The sequence below is a fragment of the Schistocerca serialis genome, chromosome 3 (genome assembly GCF_023864345.2).
Source record: "Schistocerca serialis cubense isolate TAMUIC-IGC-003099 chromosome 3, iqSchSeri2.2, whole genome shotgun sequence".
In the NCBI taxonomy this organism is placed as follows: domain Eukaryota; kingdom Metazoa; phylum Arthropoda; class Insecta; order Orthoptera; family Acrididae; genus Schistocerca; species Schistocerca serialis.
Genome location: NC_064640.1, coordinates 21,591,594 through 21,618,655, shown reverse-complemented (window position 1 = coordinate 21,618,655; position 27,062 = coordinate 21,591,594). Strand labels below are relative to the sequence as shown.

Below are 27,062 nucleotides of genomic sequence, written 5' to 3'. Positions count from 1 at the left end.
TGTGCTGTGTACGAACCAAGAAATATGAGTGAAGGAGTTGTCCGTGAATGGGTACGTTTATTTAAAAGTGGACGAAAAAACGTTCATGATGAAGAGAGGAGTGGTAGACCATCATTGGTGTCTGACGAACTCGTTCAGACAGTTGATGCAAAAGTTCGTAAAAATCGACGTTTCTCAATGTCGGAGTTGTCTACTGGTTTTCCACAGATTTCTAAGACTCTCTTGTACGAGATAGTGACAGCAAGATTGGGTTACCGTAAGTTCTGTGCACGATGGGTGCCCAAAATTCTTACCGACCACCACAAAACTCAAAGAATGGCCTCTGCATTAGACTTTCTGTCACGTTATGAGGATGAAGGAGAACCATTGTTAAACAGAACCGTGACTGGTGACGAAACCTGGATTAAGTACGTGAACCCTGAGACAAAATAACAATCAAAGATGTGGGCACATTCAAATTTGCCTACCAAACCAAGAAAAGCCTCGCAAGATTTTTCTGCCAGAAAACTGATGGCAACGGTGTTTTGGGATGCCAAAGGGGTGTTGTTGGTTGAATTCATGGAACGTGGTACGACCATTAATCAAGACGTGTACTGTGAAACAATAAAAATGTTACGACGGGCTATACAGATCAAACGCCGTGGTATGCTGACTTCCAGTATCGTTTTTTTGCACGATAACGCCCGTCCCCACTCTGCTCGCAGAACAACGGCCCTTCTTGAGTCCTTCAAGTGGGACGTTATCAACCATCCACCTTACAGCCCAGACCTGGCGCCAAGTGATTATCACCTCTTCATGCATTTGAAGAAATGGCTCGGGTCACAGCGGTTTGATGACGACCAAGAGCTCAAAGATGCGGTCACAGGCTGGCTCCAGGCACAAGCGGGTGATTTTTATGCAGAAGGAATTTCAAAGCTTGTGAAGAGATACGATAAGTGCCTCAATCGCTATGGAGACTATGTAGAAAAATAGTGCAAAGATGTAGTTGTAAGATGTATATATCAAAATATTTTTATTTTAACTTGGTGTATTTTTTTAAATCAACCGGAGGTTACTTTCTGAACGGCCCTCGTATATTCTTAATAGTTCACATTTTTCAGCCACAAATTAAAAAAAAAAAATTTGAACAGTAGTTTTCCAAAGAAAGATTAATTTCTCAGCTTTCATATTTGTTTCTGCTATTATACTGTATAGTATATTTACTTTTTATAGAGTATAAATGGTGAGCAGCTTACACTTAAAAAAGTACACTATTTAATTTTTTTTCCAGTTTGTACAATACCTGTGTTGAAGGACCAAATAAAAATCTGGAAATTTCTCAGTTAATAGACCTTTATGATATCAAACTTCAGCATAAATTCCAACTTTGAGATTCAATTGGAAGTTATGGAAAAGAGATTACAAACACGAGTCAAAAATACCTTTTTTAACAGCTGCGATATCTGGTAGGCTCATCAAATAAAGTATACCGATTGCATAATGTAACACACCACATTGCACTAGCTAATGATTATTTGTCAAAACAGTGCTGTGCTAATTGTTTCAGCAGGCTAACAATTGCACCTGCAAGTCTATACAAGTCTGATTGTTGTCTCCCCCTTTACACCAACAAGTGTCTACTCACACTTAGCTAGAAGTTCTTGAAGTATGCAATTGAAAAATAGTGTCTCAGTGTTCTGTTGGTGTTCGTGTTTTTATTACTGAAGCATGTCAAAAGTGTGTCTGGAGTGTATCCTAAAGACATTACTTTAATCGAAGATTACAGTGAAGAAGAAAAAGTGTTGTTATACTTACGAGTCGGCCCAGAGGTCAAATCATCATGCAAGTACCATGAAATGAAATGAAATATTTATAAAAAATTTTGTCACCTTCTTGGTCAGTCTTGCATGGACCCTTTTGAGAAACATAAGAAACCTATAACAACAGGTCTGCGAGAAATAACATTTGATCATTATCCTAAAAGTAAAAGCCCTTTTGTCAATCTCATACCAGGAAAATCATTGTGTCCAACATGTTATTCTAAGATATTTGTAATTCACAAGAGAAAGGGTAGTGAAACCTCAGATACAGAATTTTGTGACTTATCACCAACCATTAAAAACGTAGATAAAGCTTGTGAAATCCTGGGTATATAGCCTGCTAGTAAAATTGGAAAACTAAGTCAAGATAAAAGATCAAGTGCCTTGAATACAAAAATTGAAAAGGTGGCAGCTACAGTCAAAAATAATTTGGAAGTTTCATTTCAAAAAACAATTTGTACCAAAACAGATGGAAGTTCTAAAACTTCAGCAACAAAATTCTGATGATTTGATAGAAAAACTAAAAACTAAAGAAAAAAACTTCAAAGAAAGAGGATAAAATTAAGATTATCAGTTTACTGCTGAATTCTTGGAGTTGAGCAAAAGTTAGTGATGAATTTAATGTGTCAGAACGTCTTGTTAAGTTAACAAGGCAATTAGTAAAAGAACACGTAATTTTACCAGCATTACAAAAGAAAAGTGCATCTAATTTGGTAGATTAAAACACAATCAATAAAGTTATTAAGTATTATGATGATGACAATAACAGCCGTTTGATGTCTGGCAAAAAAGACTGTGTTTCTGTAAAAGAATATGGTTCTAAGATTCAAAGACAAAAAAGGTTAATATTGTGTAATTTAAATGAACTATTCACTGAATTTAAAAAAGAAAATCCTGACATTAAAACTGGAAGGTCAAAGTTTTGCGAGTTGAGACCAAATGGTGTATTGTTGCAGGGGCATCTGGCACCCATAATGTTTGTGTTTGTTTGTATCATCAGAGTGTAAAGTTGATGATAGATGGGGCCAATCTTAGAGATGACTATAAAGACCTTTAGGAAGTTATGGTATGCAATACTGACAGTTACAATTGTATGATCAGGGGAAAATGTGAAGATTGTCCAGTCAAACAAGCCTTACTTGACATGTTTGAAGAATCCAAAGAATATGATTTGATGCCTGACAATATAAAATATGAACAATGGGTGACACACGACAGAACTGAAATGGTGACAGTCATAAAATCACGAGAAGAGTTTTTTGAAGTGTTGGTGACTAACCTTGAAAATCTGAAAATGCATCATTTTATTGCAAAAGCTCAAAGTAAATTTTTGAAAGACAAAAAGCAAACCTTGGCAGCTGATGAATGTTTAGTTCTTGCTGACTTTTAGGGAAAATTATTCCTTTGTTGTTCAAGATGAAGTATAAGGACACCACTGGGTAAACAACAGGCCACAGTTCATCCATTTGTATTCTATTATAAAAATGAAGATAAACTAATGAGCCACAGCTTTTGTGTCATAAGTGACTACCTTGAACACAAAACTACAGAAGTGCACGTTTTTCAACTAAAATTAAAAACTATATTAAACAGCACCACCCTTCCATAAAGAAACTGATTTACTTTTCAGATGGGGCAGCAAGTCAATACAAAAAAAAAAAAAAAAAAAAAAGAAAATTGAGATCTCCTTTCATAAAGAAGATTTTGAGTTTGACGTACAATGACACTTTTTCGCTTCATGCCATAGGAAGAATGCTTGTGATGGTGTCAGGGGTACAACAAAGCGAGCTCTCACAAAAGCAAGTCTGCAGCGAATCGATGACAATCATATCATAACACCTCAAGAAATGTTTGAATTCTGTAAAAAACATATCAAAGGAATTACCAATGTTTTTGAACAATGTAAGGAAATACAGGAAGTCTATGACAGTGTTGAAGGTAAGGTACAACACTTGTCAGAAGATTAAAGGCACTCGATCTTTTCATTGTTTTGTACCACATTCACACAACTTACTGAGGTGTAAGATCACATCAACTTCGCCTGATAGTGAACTTCATCAGTGTGGGGAACTTGTACAACTGGTTCTTGAAAATAAAGACATAGTGGCTTGTGTTTACGATGAACAGTGGTGGATTGGCGAAGTTGATAATATTGACTGTCAAAACCAAGATGTACATGTTGTATTTTATCACCCTCCAGGACCAAGGACATCTTTTTAAAAAATTGAGAAGGATCAAGTTTGGACGCCACTTAAAAATGTACTAAGGAAGCTGTCTCCCACGGAATTTACAACTGTGACTGGGTGAACTTATAATCAAACACCCAAATTGAGTGAACAAATTTCTCAAATGTTCAATGAGTGATGTACTAAAAACAAATAACAAGAGAACAATACAATGTAATGAGTAGGCTTATTTTCAATAAAAAAAAGTAAGTAATCATAGATATGATTAAACTATATACTGTAACTGATATGTTTTATTCAATAAGCCTAGATATCGCAGATGTTAAGAAACATATTTTTGACTCGTGCTTGTAATTTTTTTCCATAGCTTTCAATTGAATCTCAAAGTTGAAATTTATACTGAATTTTCATATCATAAAGGTCTGTTAAATGTGAAATTTCCAGATTTTTATCTGGTCCCCCAACAAAGATATTGCACGCCACAAAATGGAAAAATTAAAAAAAAAATTTTAAATGTGTATTTCTTTAAGTGTAAGCTACTCACCATTGATACTCTATAATAAGTAAATATACTATACAGTATAATAGCAGAAACAAATATGAAAGCTGAGAAATTAATCTTTCTTTGGAAAACTACAGTTCAAAAATTGAGTTTTTTTTAAATTTGTGGCTGATAAATTTGAACTATTAAGAATATATTAAAGAATACATTCAGCTAAGTGATAATGATGTTAATTTGTAGCCCAGAGTGTGCTGAACTGAATGCATTTTATCTGAAAGGATTAGGACAATCCACTACTGAATAACTGTAAAAAATGTAGATGCTTGCAAATACGAAAAAACGCATGCGGCCTGGAACAAATATGGCCACCATTTCAAAATAATAAACAATAATCTTTTTAAAATATTTTTGTGACAACTAAACATTGGGGAATTCACCCAGAAAATATAAATTTTTTCTGAGATGGTCAAGCAACCAATTATTTTTTTCTTGGACCACTTGGTATGGACTGACCCCTTTGTGACAGAGGTACATGCAGCTAGATTGAAAATCACTAAGGAGAAACTTAAGAAAAATTGTCCATGATACGCCTCCTTGCTACTTTCAATATCCCGCAGCCAAAGGGCAGAAAACTTGTAATATTCTACACTTAATAATGCATGTTTTTCTCCTTCCACCAGGCTATTGATTAGTTTTTTTGTGAATACAGAATTGTGGCACAATAATTTGTTAACTGGTTTTCTTTATGCATCTACTACAACTGCCTTATTTCCATATTACTTGAGTAGGACACAGGACAGCACACAGTCACAGACTGTTTTGACCTCCAATGTTCATAATATCTTACTACTTTTTGATGATTTAGACACACCCATTTTACAGATACTATATGTTTTATTAAAATAGACATTTGTTCTAAGCTTAATTGGTTGGTTGGGTGGTTTAAAGGGACCAAACTGCAAGGTCATCATTCCTTTCATCCTATATGTGTCAAACCAGGAATAATCCGCATAGGAAGGAGCCAAAGGGAAGTACTTGGGTAGCTCAACAGTAATCAAGATACAGTAAGACACAAATAAAATCAAGGAGAAGTAAGAGGAGAATGAGAGGGGGTAGGGTGGGTGAGCCATTCTGCCCATAATGCAGTTGGTGGCCCCAAGGGCATGGGATACAGTGGGAGATGCACCCTCTGCATCCGACCAGCACTATCTTGCAATCTGTTACTGCGCGGAAAGGAGCAGCACAGACAATGTGTGAAAATTTTAGGAAAGACAAAACATTAAAAACAACACCAAACATAAAAGAATAAAAAGATGGGAACAGTAGGGGCCAGGCCAGACCACCAAGCAAGGGCCACTGTGCATACTCCAGGCCACAGCAGGCAAGGGATCTTACTTTTGGACCTTGCCCACTGAATGAAAATGTCGCACTTATTTTAAATTATAGGTGCTCATCACATTTGTTGATTAGTGAGAATTTATGAATCTGGAAAATCAGTCATGCCATAACAATCTTTCTTGAACCAAAAAAATTCCCTCACACATAACACGAATGTTTCGAAAGGCCACCACTGCCATCACCCCTGTATTGAACCCAAAGCGAACAAATATTTCACAAATGTTAGACCACCTCCCAGTTGAGACTATTCTGTAATGCTTGAATAACTTTTAGGAGTTAAAATATTTGGTCAGGGGAACATCTACAACTAATTAACACATCAATAACAAAAACAGTTTCCAGTAATTTCTCATTTATTGCACAACCAGTTTCAAAGCCTAAAGTTTAATCTTTAGTTGCCACCAACTGTAAATAGGAGAAAAAGCCACTAGCATACAAGAAATATGGGACTGACATACAAGAATCAAAAGTAAAGCAGTGAAAGAAGACATGCTCATAATTATGGAAACCGAAATGTGTGGTGGTCAGGCCAGTCAGTCATGAGAGGAGGGTCCTCACACCCATATCAAACCAATGCAATGGACTGAGAAAAAGACTAACATAGAGGGAGGGACATCGACAAAAACGAACTCAATAATAACTAAATAAATAAATAACTGCACTCATGCATAGGACTAGCAACCACAGCAACTGCCTCCACAGCACTCCACAGAAGTGATTAGTGCAGCTGTTCAGGGAGCCGGCTGACTGTGACAGCAGAAATGACTGCCATAGGAGTCAATGAGGTGGGGAAATGAAATAGAAACGTAAAAAAGTGCAACGAACAGGCTGACCAGTTCATCTGGTTACATAAGTGTGATTCACAAGATTCATACAAAATAGAACTACAAATATGAGGATAATTATAACAACATATAAACAAAATTGTTCATAAAAAATGCCTACAAGTCAACTTGGACAGAGTACATCAGAATAATAAGATAAAAGACAAACATGCAACTAAAATGAGGCACATATAGCATACAGAAATATATCCAATAACTGAGCGATAAGACGACAGGCAAAGTGTCGAGGAGAATGGTGCAAGCCATTAAGATTGGTAACCGTGTATACACTCGTCTTAAAAAGAGCCAAAACAGTCTTAGTATAAAAAGCTTAGTCACGATTGAACTGATATACACAACAGGAATTGCAATGTAAATATCTAAAACAGAGTGATGCACTTATTTTTGTAATTACATTCATTCTTATATTTGTAGTTCTATTTTGTATCAATCTTGTAAACGACACTTATGCAACCGGACAGACAAGTCAGCCATCGTTGCCTGCATTTCTTTGGCTCTCTATTTTGATACCCCATTTCATTGGCTCCCACAACAGTTGTTTCCACCACAACGGTCAGCCAGCTCCCTGGCCAGCTGCACTAGTCACTTGTGCAGAGTCCCATCGAGGCATATGCTGCACTTGCTGGTCCTGTGCGCGAGTGCAGCTATTTATTTATTATCGAGTTCATTTTTTTCCAGATCCCTCCATTTATGTCAGCATATTTGTCCCAATACTGGGCATAAGACGTGGGTGTGGACCCCCCGCCCACCCCCACACAACTGACTGGAACAACCGCCACACATTTGTGTGTCCGTAATTATGTGAGTACACCTCTTCTCACCACTTTACTTCTTTCATTTTGGTATGTAAACCCATACTTTCTTGTATGCTAGTAGCTCCTCCTCTTATTCACAGTTGGTGGCACTTGAAGATGAAGCTTTATGCTTCAAAACCTGTTGTGTAATAAATAAGAAATTATTGGTAACTGGAGCAGATATTTTATTCTATTAACATTTAGAATATCAAGTGTGCAAAATCCAATATGTAACTGTAAGGCAAATACTAGAACTTCAAGTCAAAAATGACAACTGATGAGTACACATCAGTATTCCTCACATCATAAGCTGAGTGAGCATTGCTGCCCCCCCCCCCCCCCCCCCCCCCCCTCCCTGCTGTGTTACCACACAGTGTTTACTCAGTTTATCAAAGTTCTTTCACATGGAAATTAAACCGTTTTATGCTTACCAATGCATGAGCAGAAATATTGCCAAGGTGCGTCACATAAGTGTCACATTGCATCGCGTTCATCATCCGAGCAGTGGTGTCCTGTGGCTAGTGCTAGAAGGCCCCCGATCAGAGGCTACTGCATGCCTAGGAAACTCGCTGGCATAAATTGTTCTATCTTGAGTCAGCCATAAGGTCTTTTGTGGTAAATGTTTCTGGAACAGTTTGCTATTACTGATGAATTAGAAAGGGAAGCAAATTATCTTTTAGGTTCCATCAGACTGATGCTTTTAGCATACAAACTACATGCAGTTTAAAAAAAAAACTAAGGCATTGACTCTAGCTGTTGACTTTCCTCTACAGTGCACAATGTTTATCACTAGACTACGAGCAGATACAATACTACTACACCTTGGGTCGAAGACAATAGTTCCTCCAGAAACTTCAGCACCCTACAATGTTGATACATCTTACATATGGCTGGACTTAGAATTCTGGGGGCAGTCAGTTATTGAGGCCTTGAGCAAACAACTCCAACTTAGTCACTGCGGCACGCGGCCAGCAAATAGGCTCTATGATAAAGACTATACCTTGTTCTGACAATTCTTTCTGATGGTCAACTCACCCCTCCTCTCATATATTTTCACCCAGTACCCTGGTGAAGACTGGCCATAACCTTTCTGGTAAATGACATCAACTCACCTCCTCTTGTGGTGAGGCACTGACTTCCACCCCAGCTTTTAAACTTCTGTGTGAGTTACTGGTCCTGTACCTCATCCACAGTAGCACTGTAGTGCACAAAAGTGCATATTGTAGAATTGATATAACAGAAAACCTAAAAAATCATTTGGAATCTGGATCGGTGCCACCTCTTAGACCAGCCACAAAAATATTTTCTTGCCCTTCAATATCAGAATTAAGTTAAGTTCACTTTATTTTCCATGGAACAAGGGTATTATAACACATCTGTCATTTGTGAGCTGTTTGCTTAGCACTCTTCAGTTTGGTACAGTTTTCCACATAAAACTGTGTCATATGCAGCAACCTACTGCTACTTAACCACCTTGCCTACACTGAACACATGACACTGTGTGTGAACTGACAGCAGCACAAGATAGAGAAATAATATAACTCTCCCAACCTCAAATTTTGTTGTATGGAGGGAATTTCCACATGTCAACTTTCCCTGGATGAAATGACACAGAAATTGCAAATTACTGTGTATTTTAAGAAAGAGTACCTTGTACCCAGTTACTTATGAGCCTGTGTCCTAATTTAGTGGCTGTCATAATTTAGTTTCACAACTTTTAGAGTATCTAAGGTCTTAATATAGTGGACTGAGGAGAAACCAAGATCTCAAAACTAGTCCAAGCAAATAAAATTACCTTCACAGCTAACAGAAGATTAAGCACACAAATAATGTAATTATTTCAAAGTAGTGTTACACTATTTACCTTCTTGAATGATGCAACAAGACCTCGGCATGCTTGGCATGGAGGTAGTTTTAGAGAATGTAATTTGTCAACTTTGTCATCCGATACTGCATACAACAAGTGGGTTACCAACATTAATAAAACTGCCTTGCGATACATTTCTGCTTGACCTGAAACGAGAAAAATACAGTAAACAATGCCTCTTCTGTTACAGTAGACTCAATTTATTACACCTGCATCTGAAATCTCATTGTTTCTACAATATCTGTATTACAGGCCCTAAATTTCACTTTCCTTAATAACTACAGCAATTATATTCACATTTACTACTGTGGATATAATTACTGTCCTGACATCACAATTTACTAATGTGGAAACAATTTTTTATTCCACTGCATGTTCAGAAAGCTTGTTATCGTGTTCACAATTTAAGTCTTCACTGCAAGAAAGTAAATAAAGAAACAGAATAAAAAAAGGCTGAGTACATAATCTCTCTGCTAAAACTTCTAACTGCTAATTAACGACCCATTTTGAAGACTTGGTTGTGTAACAAAACTAATGTACTGCATATTTTCCAGTCACTGACAATTTTAAGTTTCGCACTTTCTATGCCTGCTAATGTGTGAAATGCCGAGCACTCTCCTCATGATTTCAACATCAAGCATATCCACCTTGGATGTTGCTTCTTGGTAATGACTATTTACTGACCAACTTGGAGCTGTATATTATATACACAAAAAACATGTCAAGGTTCAAATATTTTCAAGGACTTAAAAGTCCTGTTGGCAGCATGAAAAGTAACAGTGTTCACTGTAAACAGGTCTCTATTCTTAGGCCATATCTGTATTAGCCAAGTAGTAGCAGCAGCAGAGAAGCAAACCAGGTACTTACAAGGGAACCTCCCCATCGCACCCCCCTCAGATTTAGTTATAAGTTGGCACAGTGGATAGGCCTTGAAAAACTAAACACAGATCAATCAAGAAAACAGGAAGAAGTTGTGTGGAACTATGAAAAAAATAAGCAAAATATACAAACTGAATAGTCCACAGGCAAGATAGGCAACATCAAGGATAGTCTGAGCTCAGGAGCTCCGTGGTCCTGTGGTTAGCGTGAGCAGCTGCGCTTATAGTAAAGCCATCTAGTATTTAAGCACTGAGTATTTGGCCAAGGGCAGGCAACTACAATGCATTAACACAGCAGTTCTGACTTCTGAGCGAGAGAGAGAGAGAGAGAGAGAGAGAGAGAGAATGTGATCTCTGGGCCATTTTCTGTACCACCACTTTCCATTTGCTATCCTGAAAAACTGAGTCTGCATACCTCCATAATGAGTGAGATGTTCAGCTCAGAACGAGGAAGAGGTGTTAGTATTGTGCTATGCATAGCTTGGGGGTAAGTATTTCTAGAAAAGAAAAAAAAGAAGGAAAAAAACAGTGAACGTGTTATGTGGAATGTTGGATATTTTATAATCATTATTATTATTATTATTATTATTTCTTTCCTTTCTCAGACATTATGTCCGATTAAAAACGGAAAGTGACGCGGACCTTGATCAAGAGTGACTTCCTTTTAACTGTACGGTATATGTTACATTGCATTTAGGAACTTTCAGGTAATTGAATATGTATCAATAATTAGAGACTTCTGTAGTTGTATATATATGTTTGGCTGTAGCTGTATTGCGTTGATGTACTGGTGGATATCGTGTGGTATGACTCCTGTAGTTGATAGTATCATTGGTATAATGTCAACTTTATCCTGATGCCACATGTCCTTGACTTCCTCAGCCAGTTGGATGTATTTTTCAATTTTCTTCTCCTGTTATCTTCTGTATGTTTGTTGTATTGGTTATGGATTTTTCGATTAGTTGTGTTAATTTCTTCTTTTTATTGGTGAGTATGATGTCAGGTTTGTTATGTGGTGTTGTTTTATCTGTTATAATGCTTCTGTTCCAGTATAATTTGTATTCATCATTCTCCAGTACATTTTGTGGTGCATACTTGTATGTGGGAACGTGTTGTTTTATTAGTTTATGTTGTATGGCAAGTTGTTGATGTATTATTTTTGCTACATTGTCATGTCTTCTGGTGTATTCTGTATTTGCTAGTATTGTACATCCGCTTGTCATGTGATCTACTGTTTCTATTTGTTGTTTGCAAAGTCTGCATTTATCTGTTGTGGTATTGGGATCTTTAATAATATACTTGCTGTAATATCTGGTGTTTATTGTTTGATCCTGTAATGCAATCATGAATCCTTCCATCTCACTGTCTATATTGCCTTTTCTTAGCCATGTGTTGGATGCGTCTTGATCGATGTGTGGCTGTGTTAGATGATACGAGTGCTTGCCATGTAGTGTTTTCTTTTTCCAATTTACTTTCTTCATATCTGTTGATGTTATTTGATCTAAAGGGTTGTAGAAGTGGTTATGAAATTGCAATGGTGTAGCCAATGTATTTATATGAGTGATTCCCTTGTGTATTTTGCTAGTTTCTGCTTGTTCTATAAAGAATTTTCTTAAATTGTCTACCTGTCCATAATGTATGTTTTTTATGTTGATAAATCCCCTTCCTCCTTCCTTTCTGCTAAATGTGAATCTTTCTGTTGCTGAATGTATGTGATGTATTCTATATTTGTGGCATTGTGATCGTGTAAGTTTATTGAGTGCTTCTAGGTCTGTGTCACTCCATTTCACTACTCCAAATGAGAAGGTAAATATTGGTATAGCATAAGTATTTATAGCTTTTGTCTTGTTTCTTGCTGTCAATTCCGTTTTCAGTATTTTTGTTAGTCTTTGTCTATATTTTTCTTTTAGTTCTTCTCTAATATTTGTATTATCTATTCCTATTTTTTGTCTGTATCCTAGATATTTATAGGCATCTGTTTTTTCCATCGCTTCTATGCAGTCGCTGTGGTTATCCAATAAGTAATCTTCTTGTTTAGTGTGTTTTCCATTAACTATGCTGTTTTTCTTACATTTGTCTGTTCCAAAAGCCATATTCATATCATTGCTGAATACTTCTGTTATCTTTAGTAATTGGCTGAGTTCTTGATTTGTTGCTGCCAGTAGTTTTAGATCATCCATGTATAGCAAATGTGTGATTTTGTGTTGGTACGTTCCAGTAATATTATATCCATAATTTGTATTATTTGGCATGTTGGATGGTGGGTTCAGAGCAAGGCAGAACCAGAAAGGACTTAATGAGTCTCCTTGGTATATTCCATGCTTAATCTGTATTGGCTGTAATGTGATATTATTTGAATTCGTTTGGATATTAAGTGTGGTTTTCCAATTTTTCATTACTATGTTTAGAAACTGTATCAATTTAGGATCTACTTTGTATATTTCCAATATTTGTAGTAACCATGAGTGGGGTACACTATCAAAAGCTTTTTGTTAATCAATGCATGCATAGTGTAGCGACCTTCGTTTAGTTTTAGCTTGATATGTCACCTCTGCATCTATTATCAGTTGCTCTTTACATCCTTGTGCTCCTTTACAGCAGCCTTTTTGTTCTTCATTTATAATTTTGTTCTGTGTTGTATGTGTCATTAATTTGTGTGTAACGACTGAAGTTATAATTTTGTATATTGGTGGTAGGCATGTTATGGGCCGATATTTTGCTGGGTTTGCTGTCTCTGCTTGATCTTTAGGTTTCAGATAAGTTATTCCTTGTGCAAGTGTATCAGGAACTGTGTATGGGTCTGCAATGTAACTGTTAAATAATGTAGTTCGATGTGAATTTGTTCAGGTGAACAGAAATTTGCTATTTTATCTTTTCCAGGGGCTTTCCAATTGTGCGTAGAATTAATTGCTCGGGTGACTTCATGTTGCAAAGGTCCCGAGTTCGAGTCTCAGTCCAGCACACAGTTTTAATCTGCCAGGAAGTTTCATATCAGCGCACACTCCGCTGTAGAGAAATTTCATTCTAGAAACATCCCCCAGGCTGTGGCTAAGCCATGTCTCCGCTATATCCTTTCTTCCAGGAGTGCTAGTTCTGTAAGGTTCGCAGGAGAGCTTCTGTGAAGTTTGGAAGGTAGGAGACGAGGTACTGGCGGAATTAAAGCTGTGAGGACGGGGCGTGAGTGGTGTTTGGGTAGCTCAGTCGGTAGAGCGCTTGCCCGCGGTAGGCAAAGGTCCCGAGTTCGAGTCTCGGTCCGGCACACAGTTTTAATCTGCCAGGAAGTTTCAATGTTGTGCATACTTGTGATCAGTATCCAGTTGTGTTGGTTCCTAAATTTGTTGCTTGGTAATAACAGAACATGAGGTGTCGGCTAACTTCATCTGAGCATCTCATCCTCTGTCTTTGTTTTCCTTCTAGAGTGGTTGCAGGATGCATATCCTGCAAAACATCTCTATTCGGATATAAACCATTTTCTGTGTGTCTAGTAGTGTTGTTACCATTGTGGACGGGCATAGGGTTCAAGCATCGTCCCCGACCATGACAAAGCTTGTCCGAGGCTCCATTAGTTCTGTCCTAAACCAACTAATCACACTAAAAGGGGGGTTAGCCCTATTAGTGGTTTGTTCTTTTCGTCGCCTTTTACAATTGGCAGAACATATCAGAGGCCTATTCTTTTCCCGGGCCTCCACGGGGTTTATTATTATTATTTTATTATTTGTATAACATTTTTAAACAAACCCCTACTCTGTTTTAACTAAGTAACCCTTCAATGTATAAAATGTATTGCATAACAGGTACTTTTTAGCTGCCTTTTTAAATAAGTGTATTATTGCAATTTCTTTAATCTCTTTTGGTAATTTATTACACAGTTTTATTCCTTGGTAGAAAATGCTGTTTTGAGTTTTTTGTTAATTTTTTCTTGGTAAATGTAAGATGAGTCTATCTCTTGTTGCATGGTTATGGACAGAGCTGTTGTGCAGTAATTACCAACATTATTTTTGATGTGTACGACTGACAGGTAAATGTATTCACATGGAGCAGTTAAAAGAATTCCATACCTACGAATTGAGTGCACATATGAATAATATGTAACTAAAAGACACTGTATGTTACACACTGATGATAGGATTCTAAGGGCATAACATGCTGATTACATTCTGTTTGCAAATACCCTTGTGTGTTCACACCACTTCAACTGAAAATCAATATTCATTCCTAGAAATTTTGCATTTGTTACACAGTCTATACAGGTGCCATCTACATTCAATTTAATATTGCCATTTTTCCACTTCAAACTGAAATTCATGGCATTAGTTTTCTTTATGTTCAATGTCACTTTATTACTTATTGACCAAACAAAAGCTTCCTTGAGAGTTTCATTTTGCTTTCTCGGCAAGTTCTCCTCGTTTTCTCAGTGACTATAATATTGCTGTCATCAGCAAAGAGGAATTTTTCACCATGAGTAACACTACTGGGGAAGTCATTGATGTATATCAGGAACAGCATTGGTCCTAATATGCTACCTCGCGGAATCCCTATATTAATGTATTTTGGTTCTGATAAGTGTTTCACTAAATGTTTGGATCTATTTGAAGTACGTGTTATCTCTACTCTTTGTACCCAATCTGCTAGGTATGATCGAAACCAGTCGTTAGCTACCCCTCTTATTCCTAATGCTTCTAATTTATTTAATAGAATCTTTTGGTCAACTGTATCAAACGCCTTAGATAGATCCAAAAATATGCCTGTGACACACTCATCTTTATCAAGATCATCAACTACAACTTTTGTGAATTCTACTATGGCTGACTCCGTATCTTTGGTACTTCGGAAACCAAACTGTGATTCGCTTCAAAGATTGTACTTATTTAGGTAATTCATTAATCTGTCTTTCATAATTGCTTCTATTATTTTTGAGAAGGCTGACAGCAGGGAAATGGGCCAGTAATTTTCTGTCTTCTGCATTACCTTTCTTAAGCAAAGGTACAACTCTTGCCTGTTTTAACTGCTCTGGAAATGTCTGTGACGCGAAGGATTCATTTATTACATTTGTTAAGGGGCCTTGTATAATCCCTATGCATTGTTTCAGTAAACACATTGGAACTTCATCTAAGCCTACTGGCTTTTTATTTTTTAGTTTTTGAATTGTTCATTCTCTGTGGTTGGCAGTAACATCATTGTATTTAGTGCAACATTATTTGCAGGTGTTATATTTGTTTGGGGGAATTTTTGCTGTAACTTCTCTGCAATACATGAAAAATGCTCATTTACATAGTTTGCTATGTGCTGTGGATCATTTATTACTTTATCCCCCTCCCTTAGCAGTATGTTAGTCTGCGTTTGTTTGCCTCTCCCCGTTTCCTTTTTTATAACATCCCAGACTGCTTTGCATTTATTCTCTGCATTATACCGCATATTAATTTGTCATTAAATGACTTTTTTGCACCAACCAGCACCTTTCTATAGATCTTTTTGTATCTATGACAGAAATTTAAGAATTCTGGATCATTGCAAATATTTTTCATGGAACTGAGGTGCTTAAGTGTTTGGGAGGACTTTATAATACTTGCTGTTATCCATCTGTTTAGCAAGATGTTGATACAGACATGCATACTTTTGGGAATGCTTTTTCAAAGTTCAATTTAAACAATGTTGAGAATTTAGAGAATTTCATATTCACATTGGTTTCCCTATACACTTCATCCCAGTTATGTTTTTCTAGTACTGATAAAAATCTTTTGTTTTGATTTCTGATAGATGTAGGCTTGTAGTTTAGGGAATTATTCTATGCCTGACTTTACTGTTGTTATTTGACAGAGATGGTCTGATAGTCTGAGATCTTTTACAGCTACATCACGTTTTTCCCTGTCCGTATTTGGGGCCACATGGTCAATTACTGATGAAGTCGTCGTGGTAACCCTTGTTGCACTATTGACCAATAGAGAGATGCCAAAACTTTGAAGGATGTTTATGAAGGTGCTGCTGGATTCATTTATGATGTTAGTGTCCCCACAGATAATTATGTTGATATTAGTACTTGAGACTTTATCTAGAACTTCTGTTAACTTATTGAAAAAAGTGTCCACACTACCACTGGGATATCTACACACACACACACACACACACACACACACACACACACACACACACACACACACACACACACAAAAAAAAGATTAATTTCTTGGTGATATCAAGCCCTCTTAATTCAATAGCTGATATTTCAAAGTGTTTCTCTTCACTTAGTGTACTGAGGTCATGTCTTGATTTGAACTGTTTTCCTTTTCTGATGTAAATGCATGATCCTCCACCTCTTTTAGTTCTGCAGTACGAGTTTGCCCTTTCATACAATGATAATACTACATGTTGGATTTGTGTGTCTCTACACCAGTGCTCAGTAATACAAACTACTGTGCAGTTCAAAGATTGGAGTTAAATTTCTAACAGTTGTATTTTATTTTTTTATTGATTGCATGTTTTGATGGAGTATTGTCAAGTTTGTGAAATGCCCCTTGTTACTCTTTCCAATAGTTTGTTTTTCTTTGTGACAGTGTGTTCGAACGTGTTGAAACATGCAATCGCCATACCCAAATTGCTCTTCAACAGTGGGAAGCAGTAAGGTGCTTAAAACACCAGTGTAGGCCTGTGCTGTGATAGTGCCACATGAAACAACAAAGCATGCAAGCCGCCTCCATGAAAAACACAACCACACCATAACACCACCACCTCCGAGCATTACATATTTAAGATAATACCGTGCTTATTGTATTGGAACAAATCTTTAGCACTCTATTGTAAAAACCATCAAAACCTGGTGAGCTTCTGTTCTTGACAGAATATATAATTCTCTTAATTTCAGATGGAGAAGTCTGACAAATTCATATGATGGAACTTGGAAGTTACTTTTTTAATATACTGCAGTACTTTCCCTGTACAAGTGCTTGTCCCTATAGTTTCTGCTATATTTAAGAAATGATTTTTAAATAAATCAGTATCTGTGACTCATTTATAGGCCTTCCATTCAGTTCCTGTTCTGTGGCTGTTTATCCTGTCTCATTTCATTACGTTGCATATAGCCTAAAGTCTGTTGTTGGAAATATTTCTGATATTATGTGCATATTCCTTGATTTTTTTTAATAACCTTACTCGTTAATTTTGATTAGGCTTTCTAGAGTGCAACTGTTGCAAGACCTCTACTCTTTCTTGCCAACAGATATATTTCCCTTTTCCTTTCACAAGAAATGTTGATCCCTGTAGTGATTCATATGATTATAATTATTTTACATGGGTGTTTAGTGTCGTTTCTCATGAGCTTATGTAGAAAGATATTTTCAAATACTGATATGAAACTGTCGCTGAACAGAGTACATTTCATGTTAACATTTGGTTCACTATAAATTTCACTCCCCGCTATCCCTTGTAAACTATTCTTAAAAACCATTTGCTCTGGAGTCAACTACTTCAATTTCCAGTGAAGAGTGTCCATACTATAAGGGACAATGTTATTTATCCTAACTTTATGTCATAATCAGAAAGAGAAATTGTTTCTATGTTAGTTATTTTCTTGCTTTGACGAAGTCTCTTTCAATTTGGCACTGTATTAATTAGGATACAATTTGCAAGTTAGTAGCAAGAAAATTTACACACTTTGTATCCCTGGTGCAGCATCAACGATGAACTTTTTTTTCCCCCCACAAACATTTTTGTAAACTAATTACCCCCCAATAATGTGTTATCAAAACTTATTTTACAAGAGTCTTTAAGTTTTTGATTTCACCAATGTGCAAGTGGACGCCCATATGTTTATAAATGATTCTATTTTGTGTATGAATGGAATAAGAAAGTTCGTCTTATAAACATCTGACGTATCTGTAAACCACATAAACGCCCACTTGAAAATTGCTTGAAGCCCATTACTTCGAGTAATTGTTAAACTACTTGTAATCTTGCTAATATGAACATCGCGAGGAAAATATTTTGTTTATTATTATTTTGCGCGTGTGAAACGATTGTTTTGTGAATTTACGAGAAGCATAGATATCGCATAACATAGAATTACCAAAAACTTTTTAACCCCAAATTCTTGGCTGCCATCAGCTCTATACGTTGCCCGCACTACAAATAAAATTGTATTTCCATACTTACCGTCAGTCGTCTGCTACAATTCGAACACGTAATCCATCCATGCTACCGGCAAATCGTATTTCCAGAGTTATACTACTAACAAGTAAAACAACGAATAACATGAGAATAACGAATCGCGAGCGAACTTCCTCGACTTCCTCAAATAAGTCCCATTATGCAAGAATGATTTTGTCTGTAACTTTTTCTGCATTATAAAAATAGGAGCTGGAAAACATTTTTATAATTTTAATGGTAATATGTCATACATTACATAGTACACGAAAATTTTGTTACAACGTTTAAACAAAAAAAAGTTGGATAATGGACAGTTCACACTACAGTCAACGGTGCGGAGCGGAACGAAACAATAGGCGACGTCACTATGAGGTGGAGACTTCACACCTGTGCACTCAATACTACATTAGAGAGAATGCTATATGAGGCACAGACCATTAATAATAAATTATCTTTGGTCTGCTACTTGATGTACAGCCGTGACGCGAGACGTTGCAGTCGCCACATTAACCCAGGGCATGACCTGCTATACTAAAAAATTCAGGTACCCATTAATGGATACAATGCGACGCTGTCTAGGGTTAGTTTTGTAGTTCGCTGTTAATATTAATTTCTTGATACAGTTTTTCCTTGTAAGATCAATTTCGCAGTTACTCTGCTGTTAACAGTTGTAATTTTCGTATCGCTGCTCAGTATGGGGCCCCAAATGATAGTTCTCAAAAATCTTATTTCTGTGCAATAGATTTTTTTTTTCCTTTCATTTTTCGGATTTAATTTCCCTAATGACGACACTTCATGGCAATACAAAATGAGCAAACAACAACATGAAAATTTTGTTTACTATAACTAAGGCCCATTCACACCGCATGAATGAAAATAACACGAAGTCTAACAACATTCCCACCATGCCATTTGAGCTCAAACCAAGCGATCAATGAAAAATCAGAACTAGAAGACGAATCGAAAAGCACTGTATTGCCGCTTTGTTTTTGCAACTTTGTGATCGCAGCAAATTCAGCATGATTAGTTTCAGCGGTAATATTGGGGACGAACAAAAGATTGAAATAAGTTAAGTGAGTTGATCTTCGAAATCGCAATATATTCGCACAAAAACAAAACAGGTAAATATTTAGGACAACGAAGAATATAAATGTCATTTAAGCTGTAGTCATAGGTTGCTGCCTAACTAGACTCTCTGAAATCGCAATATATTCTGAAATAAACAGCAAATATTTATGACAAGCGAGGAATAGAGGAAGCTGCCCCAAAATGGATTTGTCCCCAAAAGCAGACCCCCTGGTGTCTTGGGTCGGCATTTTCCTGAACTGTTGTGAGATCAAGTGTAAACAGCCTAGGTTCTTTCGAGATACGGTTGCAACCGTTTGAACCACACAAATGCAGTCGACGCAGCCATTCTCATGTTCCCATAGTTTATGACTGGGCGAAAGCTGTTCGAGTTGCGACAAACTGAACGGTTGCTGCTGGTTTCTACTGACCAGAGGAATTTCTTCTGAATCCAAAGCGTTTAATAACCATGTTTCAGACAGATCAGATTCAGAATAACTATTTCTTCAGTCTTGTAGCCTTCTTTATTGTAATTTTATTTACTTGAGGGATACGCATGTATTAATCCTGAGGTACAAAAATCGCTCGAATTTCACAATCCTTTGTTACCTTCACTTCCAAATAAATTAATTTTCTGTCTTCCATACAAGGAGTGGATCACAAGAGCTGATAATTGTGGGTTACATACTACACTCCTGGAAATTGAAATAAGAACACCGTGAATTCATTGTCCCAGGAAGGGGAAACTTTATTGACACATTCCTGGGGTCAGATACATCACATGATCACACTGACAGAACCACAGGCACACAGACACAGGCAACAGAGCATGCACAATGTCGGCACTAGTACAGTGTATATCCACCTTTCGCAGCAATGCAGGCTGCTATTCTCCCATGGAGACGATCGTAGAGATGCTGGATGTAGTCCTGTGGAACGCCTTGCCATGCCATTTCCACCTGGCGCCTCAGTTGGACCAGCGTTCGTGCTGGACGTGCAGACCGCGTGAGACGACGCTTCATCCAGTCCCAAACATGCTCAATGGGGGACAGATCCGGAGATCTTGCTGGCCAGGGTAGTTGACTTACACCTTCTAGAGCACGTTGGGTGGCACGGGATACATGCGGACGTGCATTGTCCTGTTGGAACAGCAAGTTCCCTTGCCGGTCTAGGAATGGTAGAACGATGGGTTCGATGACGGTTTGGATGTACCGTGCACTATTCAGTGTCCCCTCGACGATCACCAGTGGTGTACGGCCAGTGTAGGAGATCGCTCCCCACACCATGATGCCGGGTGTTGGCCCTGTGTGCCTCGGTCGTATGCAGTCCTGATTGTGGCGCTCACCTGCACGGCGCCAAACACGCATACGACCATCACTGGCACCAAGGCAGACGCGACTCTCATCGCTGAAGACGACACGTCTCCATTCATCCCTCCATTCACGCCTGTCGCGACACCACTGGAGGCGGGCTGCACGATGTTGGGGCGTGAGCGGAAGACAGCCTAACGGTGTGCGGGACCGTAGCCCAGCTTCATGGAGACGGTTGCGAATGGTCCTCGCCGATACCCCAGGAGCAACAGTGTCCCTAATTTGCTGGGAAGTGGCGGTGCGGTCCCCTACGGCACTGCGTAGGATCCTACGGTCTTGGCGTGCATCCGTGCATCGCTGCGGTCCGGTCCCAGGTCGACGGGCACGTGCACCTTCCGCCGACCACTGGCGACGACATCGATGTACTGTGGAGACCTCACGCCCCATGTGTTGAGCAATTCGGCGGTACGTCCACCCGGCCTCCCGCATGCCCACTATACGCCCTCGCTCAAAGTCCGTCAACTGCACATACGGTTCACGTCCACGCTGTCGCGGCATGCTACCAGTGTTAAAGACTGCGATGGAGCTCCGTATGCCACGGCAAACTGGCTGACACTGACGGCGGCGGTGCACAAATGCTGAGCAGCTAGCGCCATTCGACGGCCAACACCGCGGTTCCTGGTGTGTCCGCTGTGCCGTGCGTGTGATCATTGCTTGTACAGCCCTCTCGCAGTGTCCGGAGCAAGTATGGTGGGTCTGACACACCGGTGTCAATGTGTTCTTTTTTCCATTTCCAGGAGTGTATATGCATTGTTGTAATGACAGGCACACATTAACTTGGCTCACTCCAGGGAAAAGGTGGCATAGATAGAAATATGTATGCTATACTGATACACATATATTAGTGAAATTAAACGACATAGCAGATTCATAACCACTGGGCACATTACAGCCACTCCTTACTACTCAGCAGCGATAATTTTTCTTCAAATCTGATAATTTCTAGCATTTGTAATGATTGAGCATATACTAGACGTTGGTACTAATTATCCACAATGTATTGTCAATCAGCAACAAAATTTGTTTTACCAAAATCAATGAGAGAAGCCCATCAAATTTGTCATCATATGCATATAATCAAAATTTGTAAAACAGAACTTGATGTTGATGAGGAAAGTGGTACATGTCAGGAATAATCCAGAACCTCTTCAGTTTACATTTTGTAGCACGCCTTCTCCAAGAAGTGTCGATCACAAGTGCGAACAGAAACGTTTATGTTTACGAAATCGCGACACAGTCGCAAAAAAGCGGTCAAATATTTGTAACAAGTATGAATAAAAATATCATTGCCAGTCTCAGAATCTGTTACAAACACGAAGACGAAAAAAAAAGCTTATAGTAGGACGCAAACCTAATCCTTCAACATCATAACACACACACAGCCATCTGGTCTAAGGCCACCATCTAAGGCCACCATTATCTTTCATGTTAGGACCTCTTAGAGACTGTTACAGCTGACGTGTCGTTAACTGATATTTAATTTTAAGAAATCTTACCAAAGGTGACATGTTTGTGATAATTCTTCAATGTGACAAAAAAAACATTAGTAAGGAAACGAACATAAACTTGCATGCATGTGAAACACAATGCTTTTCGATTAGTCTTCCATTCTGCCTTTTCAATGGTCGCTTGGTTAGAGCTGATACGGTGTGATGGGGATATTTCCAAACCTCATGTTATTTCGGCACTTGCATTCATACTAGATATCAGTGGAATGGTACATAATGTCAGCATTAAGTGGTGGGTGTTGGTGGGTGTCCAGACTAGAAGGAACGTCAACACGATGTCAATTCTCTTAATTCAATACCAGATGGGGAAAGTGAAGTTTTGAGACACCATCTGTGATATAAAAAGTACGAGTATAGCATCGGAATTAAGGAACTGGTAACTATAAGGTTAATGGCCAAAGCAAACTTCACAATGGATGCTCTCAGTCAATTTTGTTTAGCGAATTGATAAGAAGAGAAACAGTAATTCAGAACACTGACATTGCTAACAAAAATATATACTCATAAATACATCAAACAATATTTATAAGTAATCTTTTGTGACAGGTCATAAGCTGTAAAACATTATTATTATCTTATCAACTGTATTTTTCCCTATGTAGTAAATAACATAATAATTAACTGTATTTCTCTTGTTCAATAAAGCTGACTTTTTCAGTTAATAATATGTTATGTAATGAAAAGTGTGTCATCAATTTACGCTCTTATTTACTGTACACACAAAATAGGCATCAGCTCTATGCAGTTATTGTAAAACCTAAACCAGTTTCACTTTTGGCTGTCTGGCTTCTCTTATATAAGAACACTCAATGGAAAAAAAAATCCAAGTCGACGTGGAACATCTGCAGTTTGTCGTAAAACAAGGCAAAATTACGAAATAAACACTAATAAGACACAAAAGCGCAAAATCCAAAAAATGGTTCACATGGCTCTGAGCACTATGGGACTTAACTTCTGAGGTCATCACTCCCCTAGAACTTAGAACTACTTAAACCTAACTAACCTAAGGACATCACACACATCCATGCCTGAGGCAGTATTCGAACCTGCTACCGTAGCGGTCGCGCGGTTCTAGACTGTAGCGCCTAGAACCGCTCGTCCACTCGGGCCGGCCGCAAAATCCACAACTGTAACATTTGTAAAGGTGAAGAAAATAGATTAACTTCCGATGACAGCAAACGACACAAATTCCCCCCCCCCCCCCTCCCCAAACTTACAAATCGATGTGAAAACTTTCTTCCGGAGAAACCTTCTCAGTTACGTACCATTCTGTTATGTACCACCCCATGTCGTCCATGCAAATGCTGTCACTTCATATGCATTCTGCAAATTTTTTGGTATGACGTTCATTTCCGTCAATTGTTAATCGGCTTTTTCTCGTCGTATTCGTAGTGAACTTTCAGGTAATACCTCTTCTGACGAGTTCCGTGATGACACTTCCTATTATTTCACGTTGAGCAGGCACTGCTATGTGTGGAACAAAAAATAATTTCTGACGATATTTCCGCGAAGTGCTAAGACACGTTGAACCTATAAGAGGCAAGAATGCCTTCTATGTCACAAGCAGAATTAGGGAGATGCCATACTGGATTTCGTCTTTTCACTTGAAGCCCATATTTTGGGGGTTTTCCATTATAACTTACGTCCTACGAATATACACTAAGGTGATAAAAGTCATGGGACAGGAATACACACACATACAGAGGGCGCAATATAGCATTGGCGGAGCTGTCATTTCCTACATGATTCTGACACCACAGCGCAAATTAACAGACTCTGAATGCGGAATGGTAACTGGAGCTAACAGAATGGCACATTTCGGAAACAGTTAGGGAATTTAACATTCCGAGATCCACAGTGTCAAGACTGTGCTGAGAATACCAAATATTAGGCACTTAGACAATGCTGTGGCCGACGGCCTCCACTTAACTACCAAGTGCAGCGGCGTTTTCATAGAGTTGTCAGTGCTAACAGACTAGTTGAACTGCGTGAAACAACCGCAGAAATCAGTGTGGGACATGTGACGACGTACCCGTTAGGACAGTGGGGCGAAATTTGGCATTAATAGGCTATGGCAGCAGACGACCAACGCGAGCCAGCGGCTCCTCTCCTGGGCTTAAGACCACATCGGTTGGACCATAAATAACTGTAAAATCGTGGTCTGGTCAGATGAGTTCCGATTTCAGTTAGTATGAGTTGATGGTAGTGTTCGAGTGCGACGCAGACGCCACCAAATGCCATGGAACCTGATTGTAAACAAGGGATTTTGCAAGCTGGTGGTGGCTCCATTATGGTGTGGACTGTGTTCACATGGAATTGACTGGGTTATAGACAGGAAATAGTTATGTTCGGCTTCTTGGGGGCCATTTGAAGCCATGCATGGATTTCATGTTCTCAAACAAAGATGGGTTTGACGAACGTTCTGGAAATTCAAGCTATGATTTGGTCACTCAGATTGCCCAACATGAACCCCACCAACCATTTATGGGACATAATCCAGAGGTCAATTCGTGCACAAAATCCTGCACCAGCAACACAGTCACAGTTACAGATGACTGCAGAGGTAGTATGGCTCATTATGTCTGCAGGGAACTTCTAGCGACTTGTTGAGTCCGTGCCACTTCGACCTGCTGCACTACATGGGGTAAAAGAAGGACCGACACGGTATTAGGAGGTATCCCATAACTTTTGTCACCTCAGTGTATGCTGCTTCGAAGCACCAGCACATTCAGGGTCTGTCGAAAACGCGTCGTTATTGGTACGATGCATTGTAACAAAATAATGCAAATGTCATATTTGTAGTTAAAGAATTTTTTCATTTAGTTATTTTTGTATTATAACTTGTGTGTTATGAAGGAATGCATTTGAAGGCCATGACGCATTGAAAATTCATCAAAAATTTGATTTGGCTGAATGTCAGTTAACAATATGTCAGCAATTAAAGCTTTGAAAATATTGTGATATATAATAAGACATAGTATGTTACACAAACACAACGTAGTACAGTGGGTAGAGATGCCAGGTTTTGAAGCACTGTGTAGTTGGTTCCCGACCTGCTGTATCTTTTTTTTAAATTCAACTTAAAATTTCCTAAAAGGTTGTGGGTGATTCTTGTTAATCTAATAGAAATATTTTTTGTAATATTTAATGTTATGTAGATATAACTGCACTCTCTCTTAGGAGTGAGTTTGTCTTATTTTGTGAACTTTTATAAGCTGATGTCCTTACTGACTGGACATGGAACTTTCCTTTCTGTCTTATAACATGTGCACAGATATTTAAGGTTTTATTTATATAGGCTACCAGTAGAAGAACATGACTGCTAGTCAAGACAGAGGAGTAAAGATGAATTTCAATAGAGAAAATATAGGGATTTTATATGCAACTCTTTTCATAAACAACTGTGTATGCTAGATGCAACTGACATCTGCTGCTGGAGATCTCTGCAATCGCAAATCAGGTTATTCATGGGCAATTTGTCTCAAGCAACTGCCTCATCCTGTCCTAGGATGCCTTTTGTCTTTATTATTTTGCTTCGTTTTTGTCATCATCATCATCATCATCTTGGACAGTTTCCAGCCACTGGCTGGGTCTGTCGGGAACACAAGCCTCTCCATCGTGTTCTGTCTTTCCACCATTCCCCCTCTTCCACCTTCGTCCAGTTCTCTCCTCTTCTCGTCACACATTCCTTCACTCCCTTCACCCATCTATCTCTTGGTCTTCCTCTGGGCCTCTTCCCCTCCAGTTGCAGATCAAACATCCTCTTTGGAATTCTTCCCTCATCCATTCTCTTCATGTGTCCATACCACTGCAGTCTTGATTTTTCTATCCTGTCCTGTACTGGTTCCTCCTTTAGTCTTTCCCTCACATGCACATTTCGCAATCTGTCTCGTCTTGTTACTCTCAACCTGCTCCTCTGGAACTTCATTTCACTAACCTGTATTCTACTTTTGTCGCTTTTGTGCATTACCCATGTCTCACTTCCGTATGTCAATATGGGGACAAAGTAGGTTCGGTGTATAATTCCCTTGGATTTCTGTGGCACCTCCTTGCTCCAAATAAGCCCCCTAATGCATTTGTAGAACTGCCCTGCTTTTCTGCACCTTTCATTTATTTCCATTGCATTTCCCCCCTTACTTTCAATCATGCTTCCCAGGTACTTGAAGTTCTCTACCACTTGTAGTTTTTCCCCTCCACAAGTTATATCCACATTTGGCCTATTCTTCTTCCTTGTTGTGACAATTATTTCACTTTTCTTTGCAGAGAAATGCATTCCATATTGTGCTGCCGTTGCCTCCCATACATCTAACTGCTCTTGCACCTCCTTCTCGCAATTTCCCCATAACATCAGGTCATCGGCAAAAAGCACTGCTTTCATTTTATGATCTCCAATTGCATCTGATACTTGCTGTAGGATTTCATCCATAACAATAATAAACAATAAAGGGAACATGCCTCGGATCACGGAACGGATTTAAAGAAAACCGACCAAGCAATGGAAAAGGATTACGAGATGGTTTACGACTGGGCACCTTCGTTTTTTGTGACTCATTTTAAATTTCTCTTAATGACTTGAATGTCTATTTCCATTGAGCGTCTTCCCACAGAAGCCAGATATCTAAAAGCAAACAACGATTCAGGTTTTACAATAATTGAATAAAGCTGATCCCTACACTATGTATAAATAAGAAGATAATTTGAGAAGAAATTT

At 38.5% G+C, this 27,062-nt stretch overlaps 1 protein-coding gene across 1 annotated transcript in view; it reads right to left on the bottom strand.

The window, feature by feature from the left end:
• LOC126469687 (cysteine-rich with EGF-like domain protein 2) overlaps positions 1-18,611 on the bottom strand; it is a 93,780-nt gene extending 75,169 nt beyond the window's left edge. Inside the window, exons 1-2 of the mRNA XM_050096844.1 lie at positions 18,415-18,611; positions 9,389-9,537 (exon numbers count right to left, since the gene is read on the bottom strand). Of these exons, the coding sequence (XP_049952801.1) occupies positions 9,389-9,526 (138 nt within the window). The 5' untranslated portion in view covers positions 9,527-9,537; positions 18,415-18,611. The remainder of the gene's footprint in view (positions 1-9,388; positions 9,538-18,414) is intronic.
• Between the last annotated feature and the right edge of the window lie 8,451 nt (positions 18,612-27,062).